This window comes from Siphateles boraxobius, unplaced genomic scaffold (genome assembly GCF_051911475.1).
Source record: "Siphateles boraxobius isolate OS27281-9 unplaced genomic scaffold, OSU_SipBor_1 26, whole genome shotgun sequence".
NCBI lineage: Eukaryota > Metazoa > Chordata > Actinopteri > Cypriniformes > Leuciscidae > Siphateles > Siphateles boraxobius.
In genome coordinates this window covers 5,811,159-5,838,344 of record NW_027508876.1, presented here as the reverse complement: position 1 = coordinate 5,838,344, position 27,186 = coordinate 5,811,159, and the positions used below count along the sequence as shown (strand labels likewise).

The following is a 27,186-nucleotide window of genomic DNA, read 5'->3' as shown; positions in this document are numbered from 1 at the left end:
AAAACTAAAACGGCCAGTAGGTGGCGGCAAGTCGTAATAAGTGAATCAAAATATTCATTATACTGATTCGTTCAAGCTGGCTGAGTAATTTATGAAAGAGTCAAGTGTCCATTGAATTTATGAATGGGTAATTAAATCATTGACTCGCCTGATTTATTTGCTCAAAAACGGTGAATCATTCAAGAATGAAACACCGCTGTGTGTTGCTGGAGGACGCAACAATTCCTCTTTGTTTGGAATTATTTTTTGTTGGCAAAATAGACCAAAAGAATGTATAATTGACGACGTTTTGTCTAAAAATGTTCAATTCATATAATTGACTAATATTGTACTGTTGTATAAATTGAATACCGGAGGCTATTGTTACTGATATTCGAGAAAAAATACCACTCCTTCTCGTGTGGTATAACTATATAGTCATGTTGTTTTGTTACAATGTTATGGTAAATTCTTTTCAGTACAAAACTCAAAACACTCGCTGACAGTTATTTGTTAAGATTATCTGTGTCCAAATTCAGAGGAGAAATAAGTAACGTTAGGCTCGTGAAGCAGATTCTGTTGTGCTGATGTATTCTCCTGTTATGTGCAACATGACATGAGTTAGAATATCTAATGTGACTCATGTGAGAGAACACATCTCCATTCATAAAAGCCATTAGACATATTTTTTAACTAAACTATATATCCATGTCTATCAAAAAGGAAAGTATTTTTTGTTAATGAAAACATGTAAAACGCATCCCACTGTGTTTAGTGATGTAAAGTGGGTGTGTGCACAAACATCTCGTCCTCTCTCAGGAAGCTTGCACTCTTGCACATATGACCACGAACATGGCAGATGTCCAGAGTAAAGAACCAGGCGTTGTGGTAAATATTCCTGACATACTGAATTCTATTCATTACAATTGCAACTAAAATGACAAGACAGCTTCATTTTGCATCCCTATAGTATTTTTTTTTTCTTTTTGCATTTTTTTTAATTTCTACCTACCATTGACTGTTGATAGATTAAAGACGGGTGGTCGGGTTACAGTTTGGAGCTGTTTAATTATCCTGAGCATTATCAGGGTGATCTGGAGTGTGTGTACATCCCTCATGGAGTCATTATGAACAGGTAAACACACTGCTGGACACATATAACTATGAAAATGTGAAAATTCATGTTAGTTCACTGTGCATTGACAAGTGATAACAAGCTCAACTTTAGATCAGATCAGATCATTTGGTCAAATTTGACATTTGAGTTCATATTGAGATTTCTGACTTTGCAAACTATAGATTTTGGCTATTTGGCTATTTGGATTTCTGAAACTAGTAGCCTATAGATGTGTGAAACTGAAATCACTAGGATCTTTTTCTCAGGAGAAAAATCTGAGGAGCTGAAAACTTAAGCAAAATTTTGAATAACAAGTAGGATATGATAATAAAGATATTGTAATTTAAAACTACTTCTATCTAGGCTACTAATTATTTTTGTTGCTTATTTATGTCTGGCATTTTGTATTGAAAACCAAAAACAATATTGCTAAATGTTGTTAAATATCTGTGTTTTCCTCTTGATTTGGAGTAAATGAGTATGAATTTATGTAAAAACATGCAATATACTGTTTCTGCTTTCAACTATTCCTTTTTATCATTGTTTAGCCTTATGCTTTCAGCTCCACAATCACATTCCAAAGTAATTTGGTTGATCTACAACTTTGCACATTAACTTCATGTGACCATTAAATCTAATTTATTGAATCACATGACCTCCACATACACAGTTCCTAACATTGCAATCTAATGTGATTTGTAGGATTGAGTGTCTGGCCAGAGACATTCTTGAAGACATCGGACATCATGACATGATGGTTCTGTGTGTTCTGAAGGGAGGATACAAGTTCTGTTCTGACCTGGTGGAGTCAATCAAAGCTCAGAGTCGCAGCGCCAACAGAAGACTGACCACCAGAGTAGAGTTCATCCGCTTTAAGAGCTATCTGGTGAGAAGCAGAAATCTTATGCATAACACCTAAAACTATAGCAGAGTGCTCAATCATGTTTCTCAGTGCATGCCTTTTAACATATCTTACCTGGTTTGCCTTACTTATTTTTACTGATAAAAAACATTGTTTACACACCCCTTAAATCTACATCAACTCATGTTTACACACTGAAATGACCACATTTACCAAACTGGAAAAAAATGATAGGCATAAACTGCAAAATAATTTGAAAATAAGTATCAAATAGCCCATCTTGTTGGCAAAGGCTATTTACACTATCTCCGCCCACCATTGACTGGTTGAATCAGGTATAAAAAAAATATGTCTCAGGTTACGACTGTAGCATTGACGACGCTTTTAGCAACGCCCCTGCGTGATTGCGTCTGAAGCACGTATGTCAACTAGCCCAATGACGAGAGTGAAGGTCATAAGCGGATGACGTCACGACCAGGAAAGGACAAAAGCACATCCGGTCTGACCGGCGTTAGCTTCGATATAGCCGAAGCAAGTCGATCACAGGAACGCAGGAAGTATGGCAGGATGACGCAGCGTCTCGATCCCTTCTCAGGGAACTAGGGTTACAGTCGTAACCTGAAACGTTCTCTTTCGAGGAAACTCACGCTGTGTCGATGACGCTTTGGGAATGAAAATAACCAAACGCCAGACTTACAAATGCCTGTATGGGAAACTGTGGCACTAAGTCATAAGCACCAGAGACCCTGGAGCAGCATCAGGGTCCAGTCTATAAAACTTTACAAATGTGAGCGGGGAAGACCAGCCCGTCGCATCACACACCTCCTATAGGGAAACTCCTGAGAGTAAGGCTTTGGAGGCTGCCATACTCCTAGTAGAATGAGCCCTGACCACCAAGGGTGACGGTTGGCCAGAGGACTCATAAGCAAGAGAAATAGCCTCAACTATCCACTTGCTGATTGTCTGCTTATAAACTGGAAGACCTTTCTTAGGTGATCCAAAGCAGACAAACAGCTGATCTGATTTTCTCCACAGGGCAGATCTATGGACATATGTGTCAAGTGCTCGCACTGGACATAGAAGATTCAGCTTTTCCTGGTCCTGAGTAGTAAAAGATGGAGGACAGAAAGCTTGCAACACAATAGGCCTTGGTAAATTGGTGGGTACTTTAGGGACGTAGCCCTGCTTAGGGTACAGTAATCCCTTGACCATCCCAGGTGCGAATTCAAGGCAGATGGGAGAAACCGAAAGGACCTGAAGGTCTCCGACTCTCTTTAGGGACAAAATAGTCAGAAGAAAAATGGTCTTAAAAGTCAGAAACTTTTTTGAAACTGATACAAGGGGCTCGAAGGGAGCCACAGATATGAGGAGATATGTGCATTTTTTCACATCCCAGGGGGGCTGGAAGTGTGAGGGAAAACCAGAGTTTCCGCTTTGCCATAAAATCCCCATATACTCCACCACCTCGGGGTGGAGTTTCCAATCCCCTGGCCTCAGCCCCTGTCTCGACAGGATGTCTTACTGTATAAAAGGCTCTGACATTTCTGGGGGCGTGCCGCTTTAAGACTCTTCTTCTGTGGTTATGGTAGAGGAAGTGTGTAGCTAGTGTGTTTGCTATAGTGGGAACGGGAGAGTGTTCAAGTTTCAACAGCATCGTTTAACCTGTGTTGAGTAGTCTACTGTATTTAGTTTCTCTTGAATGATCCAGCTTCCAATATTCCATGTGTTGAGTTAATAACGAAAAGTAAGTGACTGTCACTTAGTTGTGTTTATGTTTCTATATTGTAAAATTACCGTGCATTAACATGTGCCCAGCGTGATGAGTGAGATTCCTAGTGTTAGAACAATGTTCATGTTGTAAAACACTGCAGGAAATAATAAGTTAACTGGTGTGAGTCTTCTGATGTCGAAGTTATTTAGTAACGTTTATAACGTTGAGTTAAAAAAAGTTATCGGTATCGTGCTCAGGAGACCATGTGGGGACGCTATTGTGTAATAGCCTTGTTTGGCCAGAGGGTGTCGCCATTGCTCTTTCTGTAAACTCCTTTTAATACAGTCTCTTGTAAACTTGTCAGTGAGATGAGTCCAAAGAGTAATATCCTCATTTATGTAATTGTAGATTCTGCTTAAAGGGGCATAGCAATGTTTATTGAGATGTGTATGTTTGATTATCCTGATTTGTATTCTGTGTGTGTGGATTTATTATTCACATTGCATAGTAATTTAAGTACTGTAACTGTTTAAATGACAGTTCCTTAATGGTGATTTATTTGTTTTATCAGACTATAATGACAATGCTGGATATTGGAATGTTCTGATGAGTATTGCTGGAGCTCAATACAGTTGAAAGGAAAGAAATTACATCTCCTCGTATTCCTGAGTCCTGAGTGGGTGGAGTGGGTACCGTATAATGAGGTGTATACCACTCCAACCCGGCCGCCCTCAGAGGTCTGACACCGCTGGCGTCAGGACCTTTTTTTAGCTGAAACCTTCTTAGCTTGAAGATCGGTCCTCTGCTTCTGCTTCGAAGACTTTTGCTGAGAGTTTCGGTCCTACACCCATGATTTTTGTGGAGGAGCACTGGACACGGGACGTGACACTCTCTTTCTGTTGTGCCCTGTATGAGGAGCTAGACTGCTGGGGCTGTTCATGCCCAGCAGCCCCAGGGGGTTGGGAGCGGCGAGGGAGGTATTTTTTGAACGCCTCTGCTTGTCTCTTAGTCTCCTGGAACCTCTCAACGACTGTTTACGGAGTCACCAAAGAGACCAGGAGGCGTTAGTTGGGCATCCAGCAAAAAGGCTCTATCTTTATCTTTGATTTCAGCTTGACTGAGCCATAAATGCCTCTCAGTGGTCACCAAGGCTGCCATAGACCGCCCTATAGCTCTGGCGGTCTCTTTAGTGGCCCTGAGAGAAAGATCTGTGGCCCGACGCAGCTCTCGAACTGCATCGGGTCCTACCCCCTCACTCTCATCCAAAACCCCCTGCAGGTCAGCCTGATATGCTTGCAGGACTGCCATGGCGTGTAAGCACGCTCCTGCCTGACCTGCTGGTGTATATTCTTTCCCCACTAAGCTAGATGTTGTTTTTAGTGGCTTAGTGGGTAGCACTGGGGCCCTCAGGGACGATGCTGAACCAGGGGCCAGATAGCTGGCTAAAGTCTGTTCAGTCCCATAGCTGTATTCTCTTTATTTACCCTTATATCGGAATAAATATGTACTTGGGGGCTGAAAAGTCGGGATGAATACGGCTTATTCCATAATCTGGACAGCTCACAGTGCAGATCAGGGAAAAATGGAAGGCCCTGTGACGGAGGTGACACATTATTGTGTGACAAAAAGCGCTCTTCTAATTTGCTTTTGGGGACGAGCGCCTTGTTTCTCACCCGGGCAGTCAATATAAAGTTTAGCCACGGCACGAGTATTCACCTCCACCTGCTCTTCATACGCTGGGGAAAGAGGTGGCGAATCCTCTTCCCCCTTATTTTTACTTTCAATGCTCAGCACATCTAATTCCTTGGAACTAGAGCACTGAAGCATTAGGCTCTCACCCCGGGTGGAAGAAGCCGCTGGGCGGTCTTCCGACACCGGTGAGAGAGCGCTGGATCCCTCGGGTAAAGGAAGAGAAAGGGCTGAGCCCGTCTCTAACCCGCCAAGAGATCCATTTGTGATCCCAAAAGAAAGCCTTCTCCGTGCTGCCTCAGCAGCAGCGGGTCCGGATCCCTGAGGATTGCAAGCCTGGTCACTTTTCTTGAAAAGTGACAGGCGAGAGTGGAGCGTGCAAAGCAAAAGTCTCTCACAATACTGACAGTCAGCCCCCTCGAAGGCTGACATAGAATGCTCCGCTCCCAAACACATAACACACAAATCATGTGTATCCCCACCAGTTAAATAACGTGGGCAGGGAGAAGCGCACAATTTGAATGATTGCATTTGTTTCGCCATGAAATACTGAGTGAACAGATAATACAACTGGAAATATAACAGACAGTTTCAACATAGAGCGCTTGCTGAGGCACAGAAGCTAACGCCGGTCAGACCGGATGTGCTTTTATCCTTTCCTGGTCGTGATGTCATCCGCCCATGACGTTCACTCTCGCCACTGGACTAGTTGACATACGTGCTTCTGACGCAATTACGCAGGGTCATTCCCAAAGCGTCGTTGACGCAGCGCGAGTTGCCTTGAAAGGGAACTAGTCACAGTAACCGTGGCATGGAAATTAAGGATAGCGATTTAGTGACCGATATGAGTCAAATCAGGTGTTTATTTAAAAAAAAAAGAAAAAGAGAAGTGTGCATTTAAAAAAGGAAATATTCGAAAAGTGAAAATAAAGAGAAATTTGATGTGTTGTTCTAGCGTTGATTGGACGAGACAATTATTAAGCCCGAAAAATATGCAAAGTATTATCAAACTATTATCATATACAACTATCCGTTCTTGGACCTTAAAGTACACCTTTACTGATTAGCAGGTTCAAAATGGCTATGTGTAGGACTAGGAGTATATGAGGGCCTTATAGGGACAGAAACAAGTAAGGTCCTAATAAGGCAACATTTATTTATGATTTTAATCAATATAAGCATATAAACTGTTTTTCTGTACTGTTTTACTGTATACTACAATACACTGTGCAAAGTATTTGTTAGTATTTGCCACTATTTGCACTAGCTAAGAATAAATATCATCTAACACTATTTACATTAGTGCAAATAGCATCTAACTATTACTTACACTGCTGTGTGCACTTAGTGAAACCTTCTAGTGCAAATAATCTTTTCATTTGCACTAGATTTGCCAATAATTTGTGTAAATGCTTTGTAACTGAGTTAAAGTGGCTGTCATCAGCTGTAGTCAGCAGAGGGCGCTCTAATGCTGGGCACATGTTATTCAGAAAGATATGTGCATGTGCTCAGAATAGCATATTTCCATGCTACTCTTCTATTTCTGCTGTTTGCAATACTTTATTTATTGTGTGCACAGTATGACATTGGACGAATGCAGTTGCCTGGATGATGTACAACAATGTGCAATATTACTACATTTTCCAAACTGTTCAGTAGACCTATACCACAGAGATGGGACCAATTCTTGATTTCTCTCTCTGTGTGTGTGTGAGAGAGAGAAAGAGAGAGAGAGAGAGAGAGAGAGAGAGAGAGAGAGAGAGAGAGAGAGAGAGAGAGAGAGAGAGAGAGAGTGTGTGTCAGACATTTTAACGTCAACTTCTTGACTCCTTATTTGATCGGACTGCCAAAAATGTCCACACAATGACTTTTTTTTTTCTACCATGGTAGAGAAATCCAAATGTACTACTACAGTAATCAAATATGTATTTTGGTTCTATACCGGTATTTTATCACAATATAGCATATGTTTATCTGTTATTGAGAAAATAGAATCTAAGGATACAGTAAAGGTCAAGTTGTTCTGTCATGGTTGGGTGGGTCTTCACAGTCTGTGTTTTGCTGTAACTCATGGGCCTCTAAGGAGCCTCCAGTCCATCATCCTGTGGTCCCGCTTCCTGTCTGAACATAACCAAGCCAGAACGTTCTTCTCAAGCACAGAAGAGCCACTTCACCCCTTCACAAAGGTTCAACTTGACCCTGAGAAGAGGACACAACCCAATTGTCTCAGCAGACAAAAGCAGCTTCTGTCAGGACAAGTCTATAGAGACTGTAAGATCATATGTGCTGACAGGGCCACAGAAGGGGGCTTTTAACGTCTGGATCTGTGTCTTTAACAGAATGACCAGTCCACTGAAGATCTGCACATTATTGGACCAGACGACCTCTCCATGCTGAAAGGAAAGGTATTGCGCATGTTTGCTTATTAGTCATAAAAATGCGTGGAAATGGGCTTTATTAGCCTATTAGTGACAGACACTTTTTCTCATATAGTAGGACTATTTAGGTTTAGCGCGTTGAGTGAGAAAGTACATGCAGCTTCTAAGGCTGGTGTTCATATGTCTGAGGTTTTCAACACCAAACCGCATCATTATATCCAGAGTTCTGAGACCTTAAAAAAATTCTGAACTACCAGGACTTGTTTGTTGAAAAAAAACAAGTATCATGGCTGCCACAAAAATATAAATCAGTTTTCTGAAGGATCATGTGACACTGAAGACTGGAGTAATGGCTGCTAAAATTCAAGATATGGAGTCTATTTTTAGGTATAATTATTTGACATCAGACTTGACAGGATCTATTCAGTGAATCTAGATCTAGAACGAGAATCTGACTGGATCTTTAGATCGGATATATGCTCTGTATACTGTGGTAATCATAATTTGACCATAAATATGAGAGCAGTCCATCCTGTGCAGAACCATAAAACCAGTCAAACTGTTCAAAAACTCAAAAACATGTTTTTACAAGCATCAAGTGCCATTCTTGGCCTCATCAGTCCTCAACATTATCTATTATTGAGACATTCTGGTGCACAAAACTGCAAATAGATTCCCACCTCTATCGTGCAAAGAGCCAGAGGCTGTATCCTTGATGAATGGAGCAATATCATCCAGACCTCCAAGCAGGACTGAAGCTGTTTTCATGACAGATCCACAAGAATAATCGTCAGGTTTGCAGTTATTTAATTCTCTCCCTTCTATAGTCATGGTACAGCATCCAGAATTGCTTTATTATTACAAATGTGTCCGATGTAGAGATTTCAGGCAGCTCTATAGTGAGCTGAGAGAAATAACTACTTTATTAAGAAATTACATGATCCTTGAAGTTCTTATGATAGGAAAAAGGATTACTCAAAATATGAATAAATGACCCTAAATAGGACTAAATTAAACTGTTAATGTGGCATTCCATGGTTGGACCATAGATCATTCTATGATCTTTACTCATGAAAACACGAGTATAATATAATACTAGAATAGAATGCCATATAATAAGGTAGCTGCGCTTGCATGGGCTCAGATCTACTTAAAATATTCCACCAAACAATCACAGTGTGTGTTTTCTATGATGATAACATCCAGATTCTCTCTTGTTGTTTCTGTTTTTGGATGTTGTTTAAAATCTTTTGGATTTTCTAAATTCTAACACATTCTCTCTTTTTCCCCCTCACATGCCACACAGAATGTCTTGATTGTGGAGGTAAGATTGTGCACTTCGCAGTGGGTTTAGCAAAGTATGCAGACACATACAGTATATATGTATATATATATATATATATATATATATATATATATATATATACACACACATATATATATATATATATATATATATTTTTTTTTTTTTTTTTTTTACAAAATCACACAAACTAACTGAAATGAAATGTAAGAGAGAAGCAAAGAAAGTTTGTTATGAACAATTCCCATGGCACATGTGCTGGGTAGTCTGGGATTTGTCTGGAAAACAATAGAGTAGAAAGGTATTTTCCTTTCAGATCAGATTTCACTTCAGACGTTTTCCAATGAAATCACCCACGTAGATCACTCCATGTGCTGCTGCATTGAATAACAGTGCTGTTAATCATTATTTCCATAACTTTGGGTACGTTTTTTATGTTACTAAACTCTCATTAAAAGTCTTGTGCTACCTAGACAGAATTTCAGGCATCATAGCTGCACTCCAGGGGTGAAGGCTGTGCTAAACAGCAAGCAGCAACATTCTGCTGCCAGATTCTGAAGCAGCATGCAAGGCAATCCCAGAATGCATTGCATTCAGCTAAGTGAAAGATGGAGGACAATGTAAAGATAAATACTTAAAAAAGAATTTCAGTTAATGAAAATTAAAGTATTATAAACATAGTTCAACTTTTTTGTATCATACGTGTGCTATACACTACCCTTCAAAAAGCTTTTTAAAGAAATTAATACTTTTATTTAGCAAGGATGCATTCAATCGAACAAAAGTGACAGTAAAGACATTTTCTAATGTTTCAAAAGATTTCTATTTCAAATAAATGCTGTTCTTTTGAACTTTGTGTTCATCAAAGAATCCTAAAAAAAGTTTAAATATATATATATATATATATATATATATATATATATGTATATATATATATTAATCAGATTTGAAATGTTTTTAACATTGATAATATTAAGAAATGTTTCTTTGAGCAGCAAATCAACATATTACAATGATTTCTGACACTGAACACTGGAGTAATGATGCTAAAAATTCAGCTTTGCATCACAGAAATAAATTATTGGACAAAAATTCTTGTGTGCTGTAAATGAAGAATGATATTTTTGCTTGACAAAATTGCTCTATATGTAGAGTATTTCAGATCAAAGTCAAACACTTATGAGCAAATCCACATGGAATCTGCACCTGCAAAACTCCACAGGAAGACAAAATCCGAATGACTAGACAGCCAGGCATGTAGCACTAAATCTCCATTACAGTGTAATCTTATATGTATTAATTTCCTCACAGGCAATAGTGGACACAGGAAAGACAATGAGAGCCCTTCTACAGCACGTGGATACTTTCCAGCCCAAAATGGTTAAAGTTGCAGGGTGAGAAGGGGAACTACATTAAGGCAATAGCTATGTTTCCATCTCTGTTTCCAAGTTGTGAATTTAACATGTGCAAAAATTGGAATATCGAATAAAACATTTGCGAATAAAACACCATTTCCATCCCATGTGTTCAAGAGAACAAAATCGTCACTTGCTGGAAAATTGGTGCAAAATATCTGTAGTAAAAATGTAAGTTGCTGCAATTTGAGAAGCAACTGTGGTTATTTTTTGTACATCATAAATGACTTGCTCTTTAAAGCATGGAGACAGAAGGTGAGTTTGACTTAATGCGGAGTCAAATGCAATACATTCTGGTTAAAACGTTTGTCCGATTTCGATTGCAATTAGCGCATCTTAGCGTTTCCATCCAGCGTTTCTTTTTATGAGATATCTAAACATTCACATAAAAATAGGCGGATGGAAACCAAGGTCTTGGGAAAGGGAGGCAGTGTCTCCTTAAAAAAACTGGATTAGAAAATAAAGATATTACAAAAAATAAACCAACGCAAATATTACAAAATGTGACTTTTAAAAAGTGTACAAGTCACTCGTTTTTATAAAGTAACACTATTCACCAGCGGGTGAAGTTACAGCGTGAGGCATGCCTCCCTTGAGCCCTTGGACTTTTAACAGACCCCCTAAAGTGTGCGCTGAGTTTGGTGGGGGGTAATTGAGAAGGAATGGGGAAAGACATGTGAGAGGAGGAAATGCCTCCATTGTGTGATGATTGGATATGATCCGTTATGATAAGATATGATTTTTTTGTCTGATAAATATTGCACATAATTTCATGATTTCATGCACATTCTGGAATCGGCCTGAATACAGACAATGATGCCATTAATGGGAAGACTAATTAAACAGTAAGTAAACAAATCAGTCACTTAGATATCGCCGCTTTATGTCATGCCAAAATCAAACTTGAAATGAGCTGAAAACATGATGACTGTGTGGGGGTTTTAGTGAGCAATAGCTTGGGGAAATCATATGACACGAATACATCTTCGTGTCTGTATCTGTGACCAGTGTGTACAAGCGTGATGACTGCTGAAAATAAGTTAACTATTAAAAGAAAAGCTGAGCATTAGTTCACAAATAAAATGTATTGTTTAATTGTTCTTGCCTTTAGTTATTATTTTGGAATAAATGTAAAAATGCATAAAAACACTAACTTGATTAAATTTATACTTGGTTTTAATAAATAGAACATTAGTTAGTGTAAAAATACAAAATATGATTGTATTTGGTCTCTTTTTTTATGTGAATTAATTTAACCAGGAAAATGAAGTGTAACAGGGACATAAATTTGACTCATTTTAAAACACCACTGATGGAAACATATAGCTAATGTAAGAGGATGCGCGGCCTGAGATCAAATCAAGTGGAAGAAAAGGGGCAGACCTCGACATTTTCATAGTTTTGATCTAATGGAGGTTAAGAGTGTTAATGTGTTCCTGTGTCTCTTCCCTCAGGCTGCTGGTGAAGAGGGTTCCTCACGGGGCGGCAGAGCTCCCTGACTGTGAGTGCTCAAGGGTGCTCAAACACACTGCCATGTGGAAACGGGCCTTAATGAATCACACTGTGATTATCTGAACACGCTGTGATTCGTGAGAACTGATTACTTGTGTTTCTCTCCAGATGTTGGATTTGTCATACCCAATCGTTTTGTGGTGGGTTACGCTCTGGACTACAATGAGTACTTCAGGGACCTCAATGTAAGATTACGTCCATTTTTGTTAAATTCCATGACCTTTTGAAGATGAAACGATGAGAGGCTTTGCAACAATGAAAATTCTGTCATTAATTTCTCACCCTCCTGTTGTTCCAAACCTGTAAGACTTTCATTCATCTTTGAAACACAAATTACGATTTTTTTAATGAAATCTGAGAGCTTTCTGTCCCTTCATAGACAGCTATGCGACTGACGCTTTAAAAAAAATTAGTCCAAATTTTCTGAAGATACTCGATCACTTCATATGATGAACAGATTGAATTTAGGCTTTTATTCACATTTAAACATTCATCAATACACACATCAGTTGTGGTGAGCGGAAGCTCAAGCATGATCACTTGATGTGCGAAAACCAATGAGGATCCTTCTCATGTTATGCATCACGTTTGAGCTTCCGGGAGAGGTTTGTTCTCGCGCGATTCGGTTGAGCTTCTGTTCATGTTTGCTGATCAATGTTTATAAGTGAACAAAAGCAATTCAATCTGTTCATCATTTAAAGCGATAATAAAATGCAAAAACGTGTTCTGCGTGACCCCTTGATGTTGTTAAAGGGATAGTTCACCCAAAATGGAAAATTCTTTCACTAATTTGAGTAAATAAAAGCCTAAATTAAATCTGTTCATCATATAAAGTGAACAGGTCTCTTCAGAAAATTTGGACTAAACCGCTCAATTCATATGGTTTTCTTTTATGATCTCTTTATGAACTTTTTGAAGCGTCAAAGTGGTAGTTGTGTTGCTGTCTATGGAGGGATAGAAAGCTCTCAGACTCTTACGAGTTTGGAACGACATGAGGGTGAGTAATTAATGACAGGATTTTCAGCTCAGGGTGAGCTAACTCTTTAAAGCTGCATAAAAAGGCCTCCCCATCTCAAAGCTCATCATAGAGCGTTATATAAGAGATGAATCTCTGAACCTGCAGCATGAATGTCATCACTGAGTGTTGAGCAGGACTTGGTGAACATCCAAATGAAATCTGGCATGCAGCACAGCATTCATCTTTCCTAGAAAACTCTAATCAGCCTCATGCATCATGTGTTCAAGCCCCTTCTAAAGTTGTAAATGTGATGGAAAACATCTATCTGTCACACTGCAGACAGGCAGAAGCAAACATTTTGCTGTGTTTTACAGCTCTATTTTCTGCTTTATTTATCACTTGACTCACGTAAGCGATGTCTTCCCCTTCACAGCACATCTGCGTCATCAGCGAGACAGGGAAACAGAAATATAAAGTGTGACAAAACTCCCTTCAAGAGGAATGGACATTTATATTACTGTAACGGATGAAAAGCTCATTCTGACACAAGAATACTGTGTTCTCAAATCAGAGATCCGATATCTGTCACTGACATGCTGAATTATGTTTGAGATATTGTATAATGTGTTTTGCATGAATTAAGTAAAGTCACATCGCGATACTAACGTGATATGATGTGGAAAACAGACTTACTCTGTTCCATTTTGTATGCTTTATCAGTTTAAGAGGCCAGCTGCCCATTTTGTTCTCTTTAGAAGATATTTGTTTGTGAAACAGTCCATGCCACTGAGGACATTCTACGCTTTTCCTAGGGTTGGGAGGCAGGAGCTTTATCCAATCTCAAAATCGGACAGTAGTATATAGCTATATAAAATTAATTAGCAATTTATTTTGCATTGTGAAAATTCAAATATGTTACAGATGTCTACTATAGAGGACATGCAATAAAATATGAAAAAGTTGTATATTTCTTGTGTGTGAGACACTACAAAGATATGTGCTGCGTCTGAAATCTGTCGCAGTACCAGCACTGTCAGAGTTGGTACTACATTTGAATTTGAATTTACTTTGCGACCACTAAAAAAGTACATTCTACTGTGTGTAGTATGAATATGGGTAGTATGAATGAAATTTGGATGTACTGTAGCCTATCCGACATTGTACTCTCATGCGACCTACCAGAGTTGGTTGCGTCGCTTCACGTCCATTCAACCAATGGACACTTTGAATCTCGGTGGAAGTAGTACTGTAGGTTCGTCCGGGTACTTTTTTACCTGCTGTTTTTATATTCGGACATAATACTCTTTTGGCATACTATATTTTCGATTTCAGACAAAGCGAAGGCGTTTTAGAATGTTGCTATCATGTTTCTAACATGATTTAACACTTTGTCAGCATGTTTTAGGATGTTACTAACATGTTTCTAACATGAATTAGCACAATGCTAGCATGTTTTCTTCTACAGAGGACATACCATAAAATAAAATATGAAAAAGTTGTATATTTCGTTGTGTATATATTGTGTTGTATATTTTGTTTGAAACTGATAGATAGAGATAGATAGAGATAGATAGATAGATAGATAGATAGATAGATAGATAGATAGATAGATAGATAGATAGATAGATAGATAGATAGATAGATAGACAGGCTGTTTATACATTACTAACATGTTTTTTTTTCTACAGATGACACAATAGATATGAAAAGGTTGTATATTTATTATGTTCAAAACACTATAATAGATAGATAGATGGATAAAAAGACAGACAGACATACAGTGTTTCACATGTTGCAAAACATTGCTAGCATTTTTAACATGTTTAAACATAATTTAACATGTTTGTTGCATGATTTACCACATTGCTAACATGTTTTCTATAGATGGCATATACAATAAATGTATATTTCTGATGTTCGAAACACTATGATGGATGGATGTAGACAGACAGACAGACAGACAGACAGATAGATAGAAGCCTTTAACTTTTTTGTTGGGTTCCAGAAGGGAAAATTAACATGTATTTGCACACTATAAAGGGGCGCTAAATAAAGAACATCTGAACAGCCCTGAATCAAAATGATTTATTAAACATTTCTATTGAAACGTTTGATATTTTCCCAGTGTCTGGCCTGGGCTTTGACCTTTTTTGTCAGCATACAACCAGACAAAACCAACATGAGGGTTTGATTTACTTTACAACCTGCTGTGGTTATCTCACATCTCAGACAAGCAATGAATGCACTGGAAATGTACTGCTAATACAGAACTCAAAGCTGATGTTCACTGTGAATCCCGAAAAAAAAATGCATTTCTGCTCATCTGTTTCGGATCTGCTGTCTTACAGGCAATCTGCTTGAAAAGTCTGGCTGTTTAATTCAAGTAATATGTAGCAAAGAAAAAAAAGGCTGCTGACACCCCCAAAGGCGTTACACATTACCCTAAATCTGAAACTCTTTGCACTATCCACTATCAAATATTGAAATTTTGTGTGATTTCTGAGTCTGGTTATGATATTGTCCTACATGGTTGGTTTAAAGTGTCGATTGAGAGCTGTTTGTGCCTCACACCAAGCTTTCCATGACTCAGTCTGGGCGCCAGCCGGGTACAAGTGCCAACAGCCGCCATCTGCCATCAGTTACTTCACCTCATGACTGGAGAATGCAGCGCTGCACTGGAGACACAAAACACTTTATTTCATTAAATCAGTCAGTGGGTCATAACAAAGCATGAAGATAGTGCATTATTATTTGTCTTACAAAAGATTGTGAGACTTATTTGTGATTGAAGATCCCATTAAATGGTCTGAAGAAAGCAATTTTCTGTTGTTTATTTCCAAATGTAAGTTCACATCAATAAGGAGACTACTAATACAACTAGATTCGGTAGTTTGCACAACAGACTAACAAAAGTCAACTCAACAGAGAGTACACAATAATAATCCTGGCTGAAGGGAAAGGAGCGACCGGCCAATAGACACGGATGGATGGATGGATGGATGGATAGATAGATAGTTTTCATCCATTTATTGTCTGCCAGGTGAGAATTGTCACATTGTGAAAGTCTGATAATAATAGCTTGTTTATGTAAAGCCACAAGCCTTGTGAATTTGCAGACCTGTGTCTTTTCTTTCTTTCTTTTCTGAAAACAGCATTGATTTACATTTTTGAGACTTAGTCACACTTGGTGTGGGATTAAACACGATTCCTGATGACATCTGAAAGCTCAAGTCAATAGGAGAACATGGAAGCGCAGGACAAAGGAAAAGTGCTGTATGGGTTCACACACATGGAAACAATACACTGGGATTGGATTGTAGTTTTTAAAAAAGAGTTTAACATGCATTTTAGTGCAGATTAAAAAAAATTGACTAAGTCAAATCTTAAGCACACAATGTACAATATATCATGTTGCTGTTCTATACAATACAACCTTACAGGCCTCAGTATAGGTGTTTTGGGCTAAATGCCCCCTCATGTAAGAGAAGAACTAACAGAGCTCTCTTAGTTCCAGATAGAGTATCTGATGTATAGCTACAGATTACAGAGGAAGAAAAAACACCCCTTGTCCCCCTGAATAAAAGGGCATTTTGGATCTATGTGACAAAATTGACAAAGTAACTCTTTGTTGGCTTGGCTGTGACTCACTCGCTCTTATCACACATCAGCATTTAGGAACGGTTAACTTACCTAGCCGATAAAAGCTCCACACCTCTGTGGGAACCTGGCAGCCTCTCTACCATCGGCCTAAAACAAGAATGACAGACAAAGAGGCGGGTGAGTTTCTCATGCGGGGTCTCTGAGGTATAACATCACCAGAGGAACATGGTAAAAAAAGACACAATAATGAAACACTGCACCTTCACATCATGTATGGCATGGGACAGAGGGTACGGTTTCATTTCTCAATAGGTGCTAATGGTTTTGATTTGTGATGGTCGACCCAAATTACTTATTACTTACCCAAAAGGACGTACCCAATACATAGCGCTAAATATATAGTTCTAAAAATTGTTCTATATATAAAATAATAGCAGGGTCCACACCACAGCTATAAGCATAATGATTTTTTCCAGCTGATGAACGATAAATACATTGACAGCCAATCAGAATTCATCCTGTTTGTATATTTTTGGGGCCATTTACACGACACCGTTTACAACTAAAAATGGTAAACTTTAAGCGTTTTTGCCATTCGTTTACATGATAACAGCGTTTTGGGGGCCTGAAAATGCAAACATTTTAAAACATGTTTCAAAGTGCACGCTTTTTAAAAATGTCTCAGTGTAAACTACAAAAACAATAATTTGTGAAAACTGTGACATCTTGCGCATGCGTATTGCGTGTTCAGTCTATAGGTGCGTAGTGTTTCTTTACAAATTAACATCACCAACTACTGGCCTGACATGAATACAGCGATTTAAGTCGTTTGCATAGATTCGTGTGAGTGGGGATAGTTTTGACATTGTTGTCGTCTGTACGAAAAAAACGCAAAGAAAAAATGTTTCCGATTTTAGTGCATCATTGTCGTGTAAACATACCCTTCAGAATGCTGATGTCATATGATCTAGTTATCATTATAGTAATTTTTATAGTTATTGTAATTGGTGTTTCAACGCTTTTGCATGAATTAATACATTATTTTTCCACATCAAATATTTATTTAAAGGAGCCGTATGTAAGAATGTGGCCAAAACTGGTACTGCAATTGAAATTACTGTAGAGCGGTGTATACCCTCTCCCTCCTCCCTGACTCCAGGTTGCCAAATAGGCTGCAGGATACAGCAGGAACGTAGGCTGGTACAAGAAGCTTTTTCTGTTAATTATGTTTATGCTTCAAATGAGAGATGTATTGCAAAGTAATTATATATCTCAAAAATGTACTAATGGCGATTAGCCAAATATAATCGTAAAGATGTATGCTCATATGTGACAGTACATTGTTAGAACAGTAGCTGTTAGTCTAACTTGTAACGGTAGGTATCTTTCATTAACGTAAGTACAAGCACAAGCCTCTGTCACTGTGTGTAACCGATATCAAAGATACAGCTATAAATTTAGCTGACGCTATAAGTGAAAGCGACCAGCTGTATTTTTTAACTTACCCTGCAGTACACGTCCATAACGCTAAAATATGTGATGTGAAAGATTACATGTCATTCAATTTTTTTTGGCTGTAGAACTTGCATGAACTTGCATAAACAATAATGGGCGTGCTAATGTTGTTTTCCTCAGCGTCTCATCATAATGACAGAGAAACGGGTTCTGATAATGAATTGCTAATGTTAGCAATGACAACTCGCTGTTTTTGACCCACCTCCTCCATATGAGCTAACGTAACGTTACTTTGCATGAACATGCATAAGTCCGTTCGACTGTCATGAATATTTGAAATGTTTCATCAAGTAAAAGTTAGCCTAACATAGATGAATCTTACCTGTCCAGGAGAAAATTAGCAACGTTGGCGTCTGTCTTCAAATTCTTCTCCGTTTTCAGCCGTCTCCATCTTTCAAAGGCATCTACTATACAGATCCTTGTTTTATTTCGGACTTTGTCACAAAGTATTTCGGATACATAATGAGTTTTTTTTGGTTTCGTAACGTTAGACTTTTTTTTGTATCCGATTCCGACACGTTTGTAGCTGCAGCTGTGGTAACTAGCAGAGCTGGCAATCCGGATGCCGCAACACTACTGACTTCGTGATTGGTAGATTGGTGGAGGGTGACGCATCAGACCAAAACACAACATGACAACATCAACATCAGTTGAGGGCTGCAACTTCACTTTTTAAATGACAATATCCTGGCCGGACTACTGTTGTCAGTGATATACGTATTCGAAATGAACATGATTTCTTAATGTGTAGTGACATATCAGGGTCATTTTATGATTAATTGAAATAAATTTCTTACATACAGCTCCTTTAATACACGTTTAGAGTAGATGGTCTTTCTCCATCCTCTCATGGGAAAGACTTTTTTTGTATTTCACTTTTAGATGTAGGCTACATGAATGTCTCCGTTAAACTCAAAAGGATCTTGTTTTGAACATGAATTATGAATTATAGCGGTATGTTTATAATGGAAATTAACATGCATGGTCATGTGTTTTGGCTGTTCATTTACACGACACGGGCGTTTTAGGGGCCTAAAAATTCAAACGTGTTTCAAAGTGCACTCCCTGTAGCCTAAAACGTTTCTGTTTAAACTACAAAAAAAAATTATTTATAGGCGCAAAGTTTTTCTTTATAAAGTGACATCGCCAACTATGGCCTGGCACCATAATGCAGAGTTTAGTCATTTCCGTGGATCCGTGTGAACAAAAATGCAAAGAAAAGACGTTTCAATTTTTAGTACATCGTTGTCGTGTAAATGTTCCCTCAATCAATAAATGTTACTATCATGACGCGCAAACAAAAGGTTAGATCCAAGTGCAGTGGTATTTATTAGGGTAATCCAAAATAATAGTCAGCCAGGCAAAGGTTCAAAATCCATACAAAGCAGGCCAAAAACAAGAAATAAAACAGGAACAGTAGTCCGAGGGGCGAATGACATCAAACAAGGACTCAACGACAATCAAAGAGACAAACAGGGTATATATACACACAGATACGAGCAAGGTGACGGGACACAGCTGTGTGCAATAATCAATGAGTGACAAAACAGGATGATGGGAAATGTAGTCTGAGTGAAGAAACTCTGGTGGAAACCCAAGGAAACACAAACCAGACACTGTGACAGTTATTCAATAAACCTGTAAAAACATCTGGCTTAAAAAAAAAACATTCCGTTATTAGTGAACCATATAGCCTAATGTTACTAATCGAATCATTGCCGGTCAAGTTCCAAAGTGTGGAAAGAAACAGATGAAAACTTTAATTATTCACTCAATCAATATTAGCAGTAAAAGTAATTTTGCTGTTGTTGTTTCATCAACTAGGATATCTAACCAAATGCTAGTAAACCTTACATTGTTTTGGTCAATGGTGCAGCAGGCCTTCAAACAATAGGAGAAAAGCTGCTCTTTGAGATTCAGCAGCCTTTTATTTCAGAATGGGTCACAAGAGTTGTCCTATTGTTCCTGATGCATTGTGGTGGAAAGAAGCAAACAAAACACTGCCCTCCATTGCCTTTGTCCTAAAGCTCCATACTGCATCCATACTCTGTGTCACGATAATGGAGTTTGAGAAAGGAAATGTTCTTTGAACCAAGAAAGATGCTGTTGGAATGTTAGAAATGTTGTTAGGCTATAGTATTGTAAGCTTCCTTTTTCTTCTTCTTCTTTTTTTTTTTTTTTTTTTTACAGATAGGCTACATGAACAGCTGGTTATCCCAAATGTGTACAATTTATTTAGGAAGGGAGTGAGTACAATAAGAAAGTTTAAGCAGCATGGAGAGCTTAGCATATACCACAAAAATGCACTATAAATCAATTCCAGGTAAATATGACTATTGTTAAGTCAGGTTTTCAGGCGTAGAAAACGTTCTAGCCAGTAAACGGCCTTCGTTGCTTTGAAGAACTGGATTTGTTTAATCATGATTATATAAAATGCTGAGAACTAGAGTTTGGACTTAACTCTTGGAAGAGGATCTGGTCATTTTAATTAAACCCAACAGAAAAAAAAAGATAATATGACTTTCTGGAAAAATGTCAATTGATTCCAAAAAGAATTTCCAAGGGAACAACATGTTTACAGCATGATCTTGATAATATCTCTAAAATATTTACTGCTGGCAGTAGGACAAATCAGGCTTTAAAAACAGGTTTCTGAGCCACTAGTGAATTAAACAAGCACTCAAAATCCGCATTAATAGTGACTTTAAGCAATTGAGCAGAGAAAAATACATACGCATGTGCCTCTTATGTAAGAATAAATACGGTTGGTTGAAGTCGACAAGCATATTTGAATATCGCATGCTATTGGACAACAGGGCGGCGAGCAGTCAGAGTGGGTGGGGCGTAGGAGTAACCGAACGCCAGTCAATGTAGCAAATGTATTTTGCTTTGGGAAGTCCGAGTCTTTAAGCAAATCGGTTCGTTCAAACGATTCGTGACAATAGGTATTCTCAAAGGAACAGATTCACCAACTCATTTGAATCAAAACTCAGAAGCAGGTTATTGCTAGAAGAGGTATCCGCGAGATATTTTACGGTTTATCTTTGAACTAAAAAAGATATTTAAGTTATATATGCATACTAGACATAGCCTACTATTGAGTGTCAATATATTGATTGGGCTATAAAGGTTGTGTCAAGTGCTGTGTTGTTCATGTCACCCACTGGCAAACTTACTACGGAAATCATAAGTATTTATTTAGATTACATTAATTGTTAGGCTACTTTGGTAAAATCATCAAATCTTCAAACAGTGTAAGAACCTTTCTCCGTTTTTTAAGTTTATTTAAGATGTCGTGGCTAGTTACCGTTTTGTTGTAGGCTACTGGTATTTTGACGCATACTGTAGTTACCAGGGTAAAGTGTTGTAAGTACCATGCCATGTATCTTCAACTTCAAAGTGACAGTGGAGATATTTATCGGTTCAAACGGATCAATAAAAAGAACCGATTCAAAAAACGATTCGTTCGCGAATTGGACATCACTGGCAACTGTCGCGCCGCCAACTGGAAGAAACCGAGATCAAACTGTTCGCGTTCAAATCGTTGATATATGTGCGCTCCGTTTTAAACGCTAGTCATTCTTCGCGTCCGTATCAGCTAGATTCGGTCATTATGAAGCTGCTTATTTGGCTGTGGAGTGCTGTAAATAATCTTTTGTCGATAGTTTGAAAATCGTTTTCAACGCATCGGATATTTGGATATTATTCGCGTCTTTGGCAGAGAAACGATGCATTATGATTCATGGTCATCTAATAACTGGAACAGGTAGGTGTCTTACTGACCCCCTCTCTCTTACTATTGTTGGCTACTGTTCTCATGTAAGACATTTGGAAACACAAAGGAAATTGAAGATAATGATCGGATGAGGACATTCAGATCGTGATGATGGTTTTATGATTGTTTACAATCCACATTAATCTACGGAATGATAGTACACACGCCTGTTATCAAACACCCTGCATGTTTCCAAACAGCATATTTTCATATCATGACAGCACATGGTGTTAAATGGGGACTAACCAGTAGCCTACTAATTTAGTCTCAAATAGCTACCACAGATCTCTCCATAGAAACACATGGTATGCAGAGGACTCGAAATGAGATGGTAGTTAGGGCAGTATGTCAGATGACAAGCTTTCGCTGGTAAACTGTAGCCTACACTGTAAAGAAAAAATATTTTCATGATTTATCACAACTTTTTACCTTTTGTCAAATTAACTTTGATTATTGTGGTTAAGATAATTTTTTTTTTGAGTTTCTATTTAATAAACCAATCACCTTCATTTACTCGATTTATTTATTTAAATGAACTTAAGGCATCAGGTAACTTACTTTTTTAAGTTAAACCAACAATTTTTTTACAGTGTTGTGTTCAAAGCAGGCCAAATCTTAATTCTGCTTTATCATCTCAATAATATATTCTGGCAATGTCAGATTATCTCTTCTGTTTACTAACCAAAGAAGTTTTGTTTTCTACCCTGTTCTGTTTTACCCTGCTCTATAGTTTACCTTACTCAACTGTATAGTGTCATACTCTGTTCTTTTATTGTGCTTTATACTCATCTTTATACTCTATATTTCATTCTATTGGTAAACATCATTGGAAAAAGTGCTAGCTAAGAGAATAACACATTCAACTCTGTCTGTTGTGCTCTTTTCCGTTTACTCTACAATATTCTCTATTCAACTCTATTCTACAGTTCCATAATGACAATTTTAGGAAGGCCTGTTGGTAGCCGTTGCCTGGGATAGACCTTCTATTTGACAGGGGACAATCATCTTAGTCATCGTACTGTATTTGTCCTACATTGTAACCTTTCTTTGGCCGCAGGACTTCACATTGGGCGGGCATGAAGAGATCGGATGGTGTGGATTAGATCATTGGGATTATAGCACTTTGATTTCTCTCATCTCAATGTTGGGCTCCAGAGGACCTCTGCCTTTGTGCTCTGAAATGAAATAATGGCGACGTGTTGGGCTGCGTCAACGCACCACGATGACAAGAAAAATCCAGCAGCGTCGTCAGTTTGCGAGGTAAATAATTTCATTGTTTTAAGAGAGTGAAAGCACAATAAAAATGACAGTAAGGCCTACACCTTCTGCAGCTCAAGATGGGACAAGTGCTTTAGACAGACACACTTGCAGTGCTGGCGGGACGTCCGTAAACTGAACTGGATGATTTTGACTTTTGCCTGATTTGCTTATTTAATTGGCTTGCCATGTTAATATATCGTTTTGATGGTGATCTGTTCAAACCTTTGTTTTGTCATGCAATTCAATGTATAAAGACATTTATGAAGAAAATTAATATGACAACCACATACAGGCCAGTATTATTGATAAATATTATATTTACATTGTGATTTTTTTCAGAAGCATTTTTGAAACAACTGATATCATTAAAAATTTGATACCAAAAAACAATAAAATATTTTTATAGATTGTGGTCTCATAACACAGTATTATGTTCCTGGAAACAGCCGCTGACTGTTTAAATTGAGACTGCAATCATTAAATGAAGTAGCCTATTTATTTTATTTGGCAAGCAAGGCCCTTACTTATCTAATCTCAGTAATGTTGTGTATGGCAGCAAATGCATAATGCCACTCTTCAGAATACTAGAGCAATGCTGGATTGTGCGTGTCCTCTGACATGCAGTCAGGCTCTCAGTGATGATGTAACACCGCATGTCAGAAGAATATAACACAGTTCTGCCAAACGCATGCTTGGATTAGCCAAGTAATGGCAAAACCAGTGTGTGTGTGTGTGTGTGTAATCTCCTTACAGAGTAGGCTCAGGGTCTGTGGGTACAGAAGGTCGGTGGGCACAGTAGTTTTCAAACATGTCGACAGTATGTGTCAAGAGAGATTCAGTATTTATAATCTGTGTGTATGTGTGTGTGTTTGTTTCTTAAATGCTGCCAGTTGTTGAAAGAAATTGTTTATTTGGAACGAACAGATCATTACTTTGAAGGATTAGTGCATTTCTTCAAAAATGCAGAATATTTTTTTGAAGTAATAGTGCATTATTTTGAAGAAATGGTGCAGTGTTTTGAAGGAACGTGCATTTCTTTAAAATAACAGTGCTTTTTTGCATGTTATATTTTGTTTGCATTCAGCTTTTTGATGAAAACATCATTCATTTTGTCTGAACTTTAAAGTGTTTACCACAGGCTTATTTTTGAATAATATCATCTGAAACTCTTAAAGGGATAGTTCACCCAAAAAAGAAAATTCTTTCATTAATTACTCAGCCTCAGTCCTTAGTTCCAAACACGTAAGACTTTCATTCATCTTCGTAATAATGAAGATCTTTTTGATGAAATCTTAGAGCTTTCTATATAAACAGCTACACAACTACCACTTTGACACTTCAAAAAGTTCATAAAATAGATTGTAAAAGTAATTCATGATTTGAGCGGTTTAGTCCAAATTTTCTGAAGAGACTTGTTCACTTTTTATGATGAACAGACTGAATTTAGGCTTTTTTTACTCAAATTAATGAACAATTATTAATGTTTTGGGTGAACCATCCATTTAACAACATCAAGGGGCCGTTAACACGTTTTTTCATTCCACTTTGCTGGATTTCTGTTGTTTTTGAATGTAATGTGCAAGACGGTCATGTTTGACCATTGCACTTACTTCTGGGCATTCTAAAAATGTGGCGCTGAAGTTAAAGGGGTCATATGATGCTTTTTAATGCATCTCATTTCCTTTTCCTTTGGTGTGTAATGGATCTGTTTGTGTGTGTATAAGATCTGCAAAGTTATGAAGCTCATAGTGTCCCACAAATCGATTTATTTTAACAGAGACCACTGCTCTAGACCTGCCTAAAACGCCTTGATCGAAGTCCAGATATCACTTCCTCAAACGTCCACTTCACAATGTGAAATACTAGCACAATGCCCGCCCAAAGGTATACGCATACTTGAATTCTAGTGTTCTTGTCATGTCACGGAGTCGCTTGTGGATGGGAAAGTACAACCTTTTGTTTGGCCATCCAAAAACAGATGAAACTAAGAATCACTGGTTAAGATTTATTTATAATGCTGTTCCACGGAGGAAAGATTCCTCAACCTGGGAGAGTACAATGCCACACACACTTAAATAAATTAGAAATGTTCACTTTAAAGTATGTTTTTTAAACTGTATTTTATGTTATCACCTAAAGTTGTTACAGTGAAGAAGACACATTTAAACCATTATACCATCGTATCTGAAAGGTAAGAGAGTTACAAAATAAAAACTTAACACTGAAATGTTCTGCTCAAGTTCTGATTGCAAAATTAGCTCCGATCGATCTGCTTGATCATCCACATTTTCAGAATCTGACATTGGCTCGATCTGATATGATAATAGCAATGACATTATGTGTGTTTAAAATTGCTTTAGAAGCCTTGGAAGCTGAAGTTTGCGATTATGGTAAGGGGCGTTACATTTGTGACACTAGCTTGAGGTGTTTGGCCAATCACAACGCGCTGGGTGAGCTGGCCAATCAGAGCGCTCTAGGCTTTTCAGAAAGAGGGGCTATGTTGAGATCAGCGTGTTTCAGACGGACTGGGAATAGAGGTACTGTAATACAGTATGCGAAAAATAATGTGTTTTTGAGCATTATAGCATGTTCACCTATTCTATTACACCCAATAAACAAAATAATGAACTTTTATAATAGCATCATACTACCCTTTTAAAAGTAGGTACTATACCTTGACTCTTTTTAATCCTACTGCCCTGCGTCTTGTTTTTAAATGGAAAAAAAACATACGTGTGACATTAGTTTGTACTTTGTTCACAAGCACTTCCCTCTTAATCACTAATTATGATGGTGTGGCACAGTTTTTGGGAACTGGTTGTCTCAGTCCAGTGCTCAGTCCTCACTGCTACCTAGTTATAAAGTTAAACAGTAACTGAAGTTCTCAGCAGGTGTGTGAATTGTCCCCAGCAGACTCATAAAAAAGTGCCTTGAGCTAACAGCATCTGGGCTTCAGTAAGCATCATTGCACTACCACCAGTACAATATAGTTGGGGATTTAAACAGTGTGATTTACTTCAATACAAATAATATTTGTTATATTTCTGTAATATACAGACAGTAGCTCGTTTTCAAAACCTACTGATCTAACTTGCTTTTTAAAGCTACTTTCTGTCCATGGTTATGGAGATTCCCCCCTTCTATGTAAGGTGCTTTGGTGCAGAGAAAAGCGCTGTATAAAATGTAACGAATTATCTATGGAAGAATCCTTAACATTCTGGAAACTCACAAGTGACTGATTTTAACACCTCTACATAGCAGCGGCGACTAATGCTAAGCTAACATCGCCATTCTCTAAAATAATAAATAAACTTGTGTACATAAAACTAAAATAGATACATTGAGCTGTTTTGTTTGCATAATCAACATTTCTTGACTTATTGACTCTTGCAATTATTTACTGCACTCATTGCAGTGCATTCTGGGATTGCCTCATTGCAAAAGATCAATGCGGTGCTGTCTTTTTTCCAAAAAACTCACTTAGAATTAAGTCTCATACTTTTTCAGCTTCATGTCGGCAACACAACTTTACTGTTTTAACATTTGGTCTAGCTAGGCAGCCACCCAGCTAATGTTGTGGAAAGATTTTTCAAGTTATGAACAAACATTCTTCCAGTAACGTTAATGAAACATTCGTACAAAGTTATCTGGAATTTAGTAATGTTCTCAAAAAGTTTAACAAAAAATAAAAAAACATTAAACATCATTCATGGAACATTTTTACCTGAAACGGTTAAGATGATGTACAATTTAACATTTTTAAAATGTTACTAATTGTTTCAAAACGTTCAGAGATTATTCAGATGTAACGTTTTTATAACTTAATGGAAACTTTAAGCAAAACATAATTAGAACATATTTTGTTATCTTGGCTATAGTTTTTGTTACCAATTTTCCTTTGCAGAGCAAAGAAAATTAAATGCAAGCGCATTATATCTGTCTGGTCTTATAGTGCCACTGGCAAAACTAAACATTACAGTGTGTAATTGCTTTGTTTATATGCATGAAAGAGTGATATGATCCATTATCCACACATTCGGTGTCCCTCATGGTTAATTGTTGGGTCCAGTTGCGTTCACGTCTGTGATGTAGCTTGTTTAATTCATTAACGC

General features: G+C 37.9%; 2 protein-coding genes across 3 annotated transcripts in view; both read left to right on the top strand.

Annotated features, from left to right (window-relative positions):
- Window positions 1–748: 748 nt before the first annotated feature.
- On the top strand, window positions 749–14,425 carry prtfdc1a (phosphoribosyl transferase domain containing 1a). 2 transcript variants are annotated; one of them, XM_077244041.1, is made up of 9 exons: window positions 749–867; window positions 1,008–1,114; window positions 1,799–1,982; window positions 7,698–7,763; window positions 9,043–9,060; window positions 10,351–10,433; window positions 11,909–11,955; window positions 12,075–12,151; window positions 13,358–14,425. In XM_077244041.1, the coding sequence occupies exons 1-9, from the start codon at window positions 820–822 to the stop codon at window positions 13,403–13,405; spliced, it is 678 nt and encodes a 225-aa protein (XP_077100156.1). In that variant the 5' UTR covers window positions 749–819; the 3' UTR covers window positions 13,406–14,425. The 2 variants fall into 2 exon arrangements, with proteins under 2 accessions (XP_077100156.1, XP_077100157.1); XM_077244042.1 differs by lacking the exon at window positions 9,043–9,060.
- A 7,136-nt stretch (window positions 14,426–21,561) lies between these two features.
- arhgap21a (Rho GTPase activating protein 21a) overlaps window positions 21,562–27,186 on the top strand; it is a 110,786-nt gene continuing 105,161 nt past the window's right edge. The window contains exons 1-2 of the mRNA XM_077244228.1: window positions 21,562–21,805; window positions 22,872–23,074. Of these exons, the coding sequence (XP_077100343.1) occupies window positions 23,003–23,074 (72 nt within the window). The 5' untranslated portion in view covers window positions 21,562–21,805; window positions 22,872–23,002. The remainder of the gene's footprint in view (window positions 21,806–22,871; window positions 23,075–27,186) is intronic.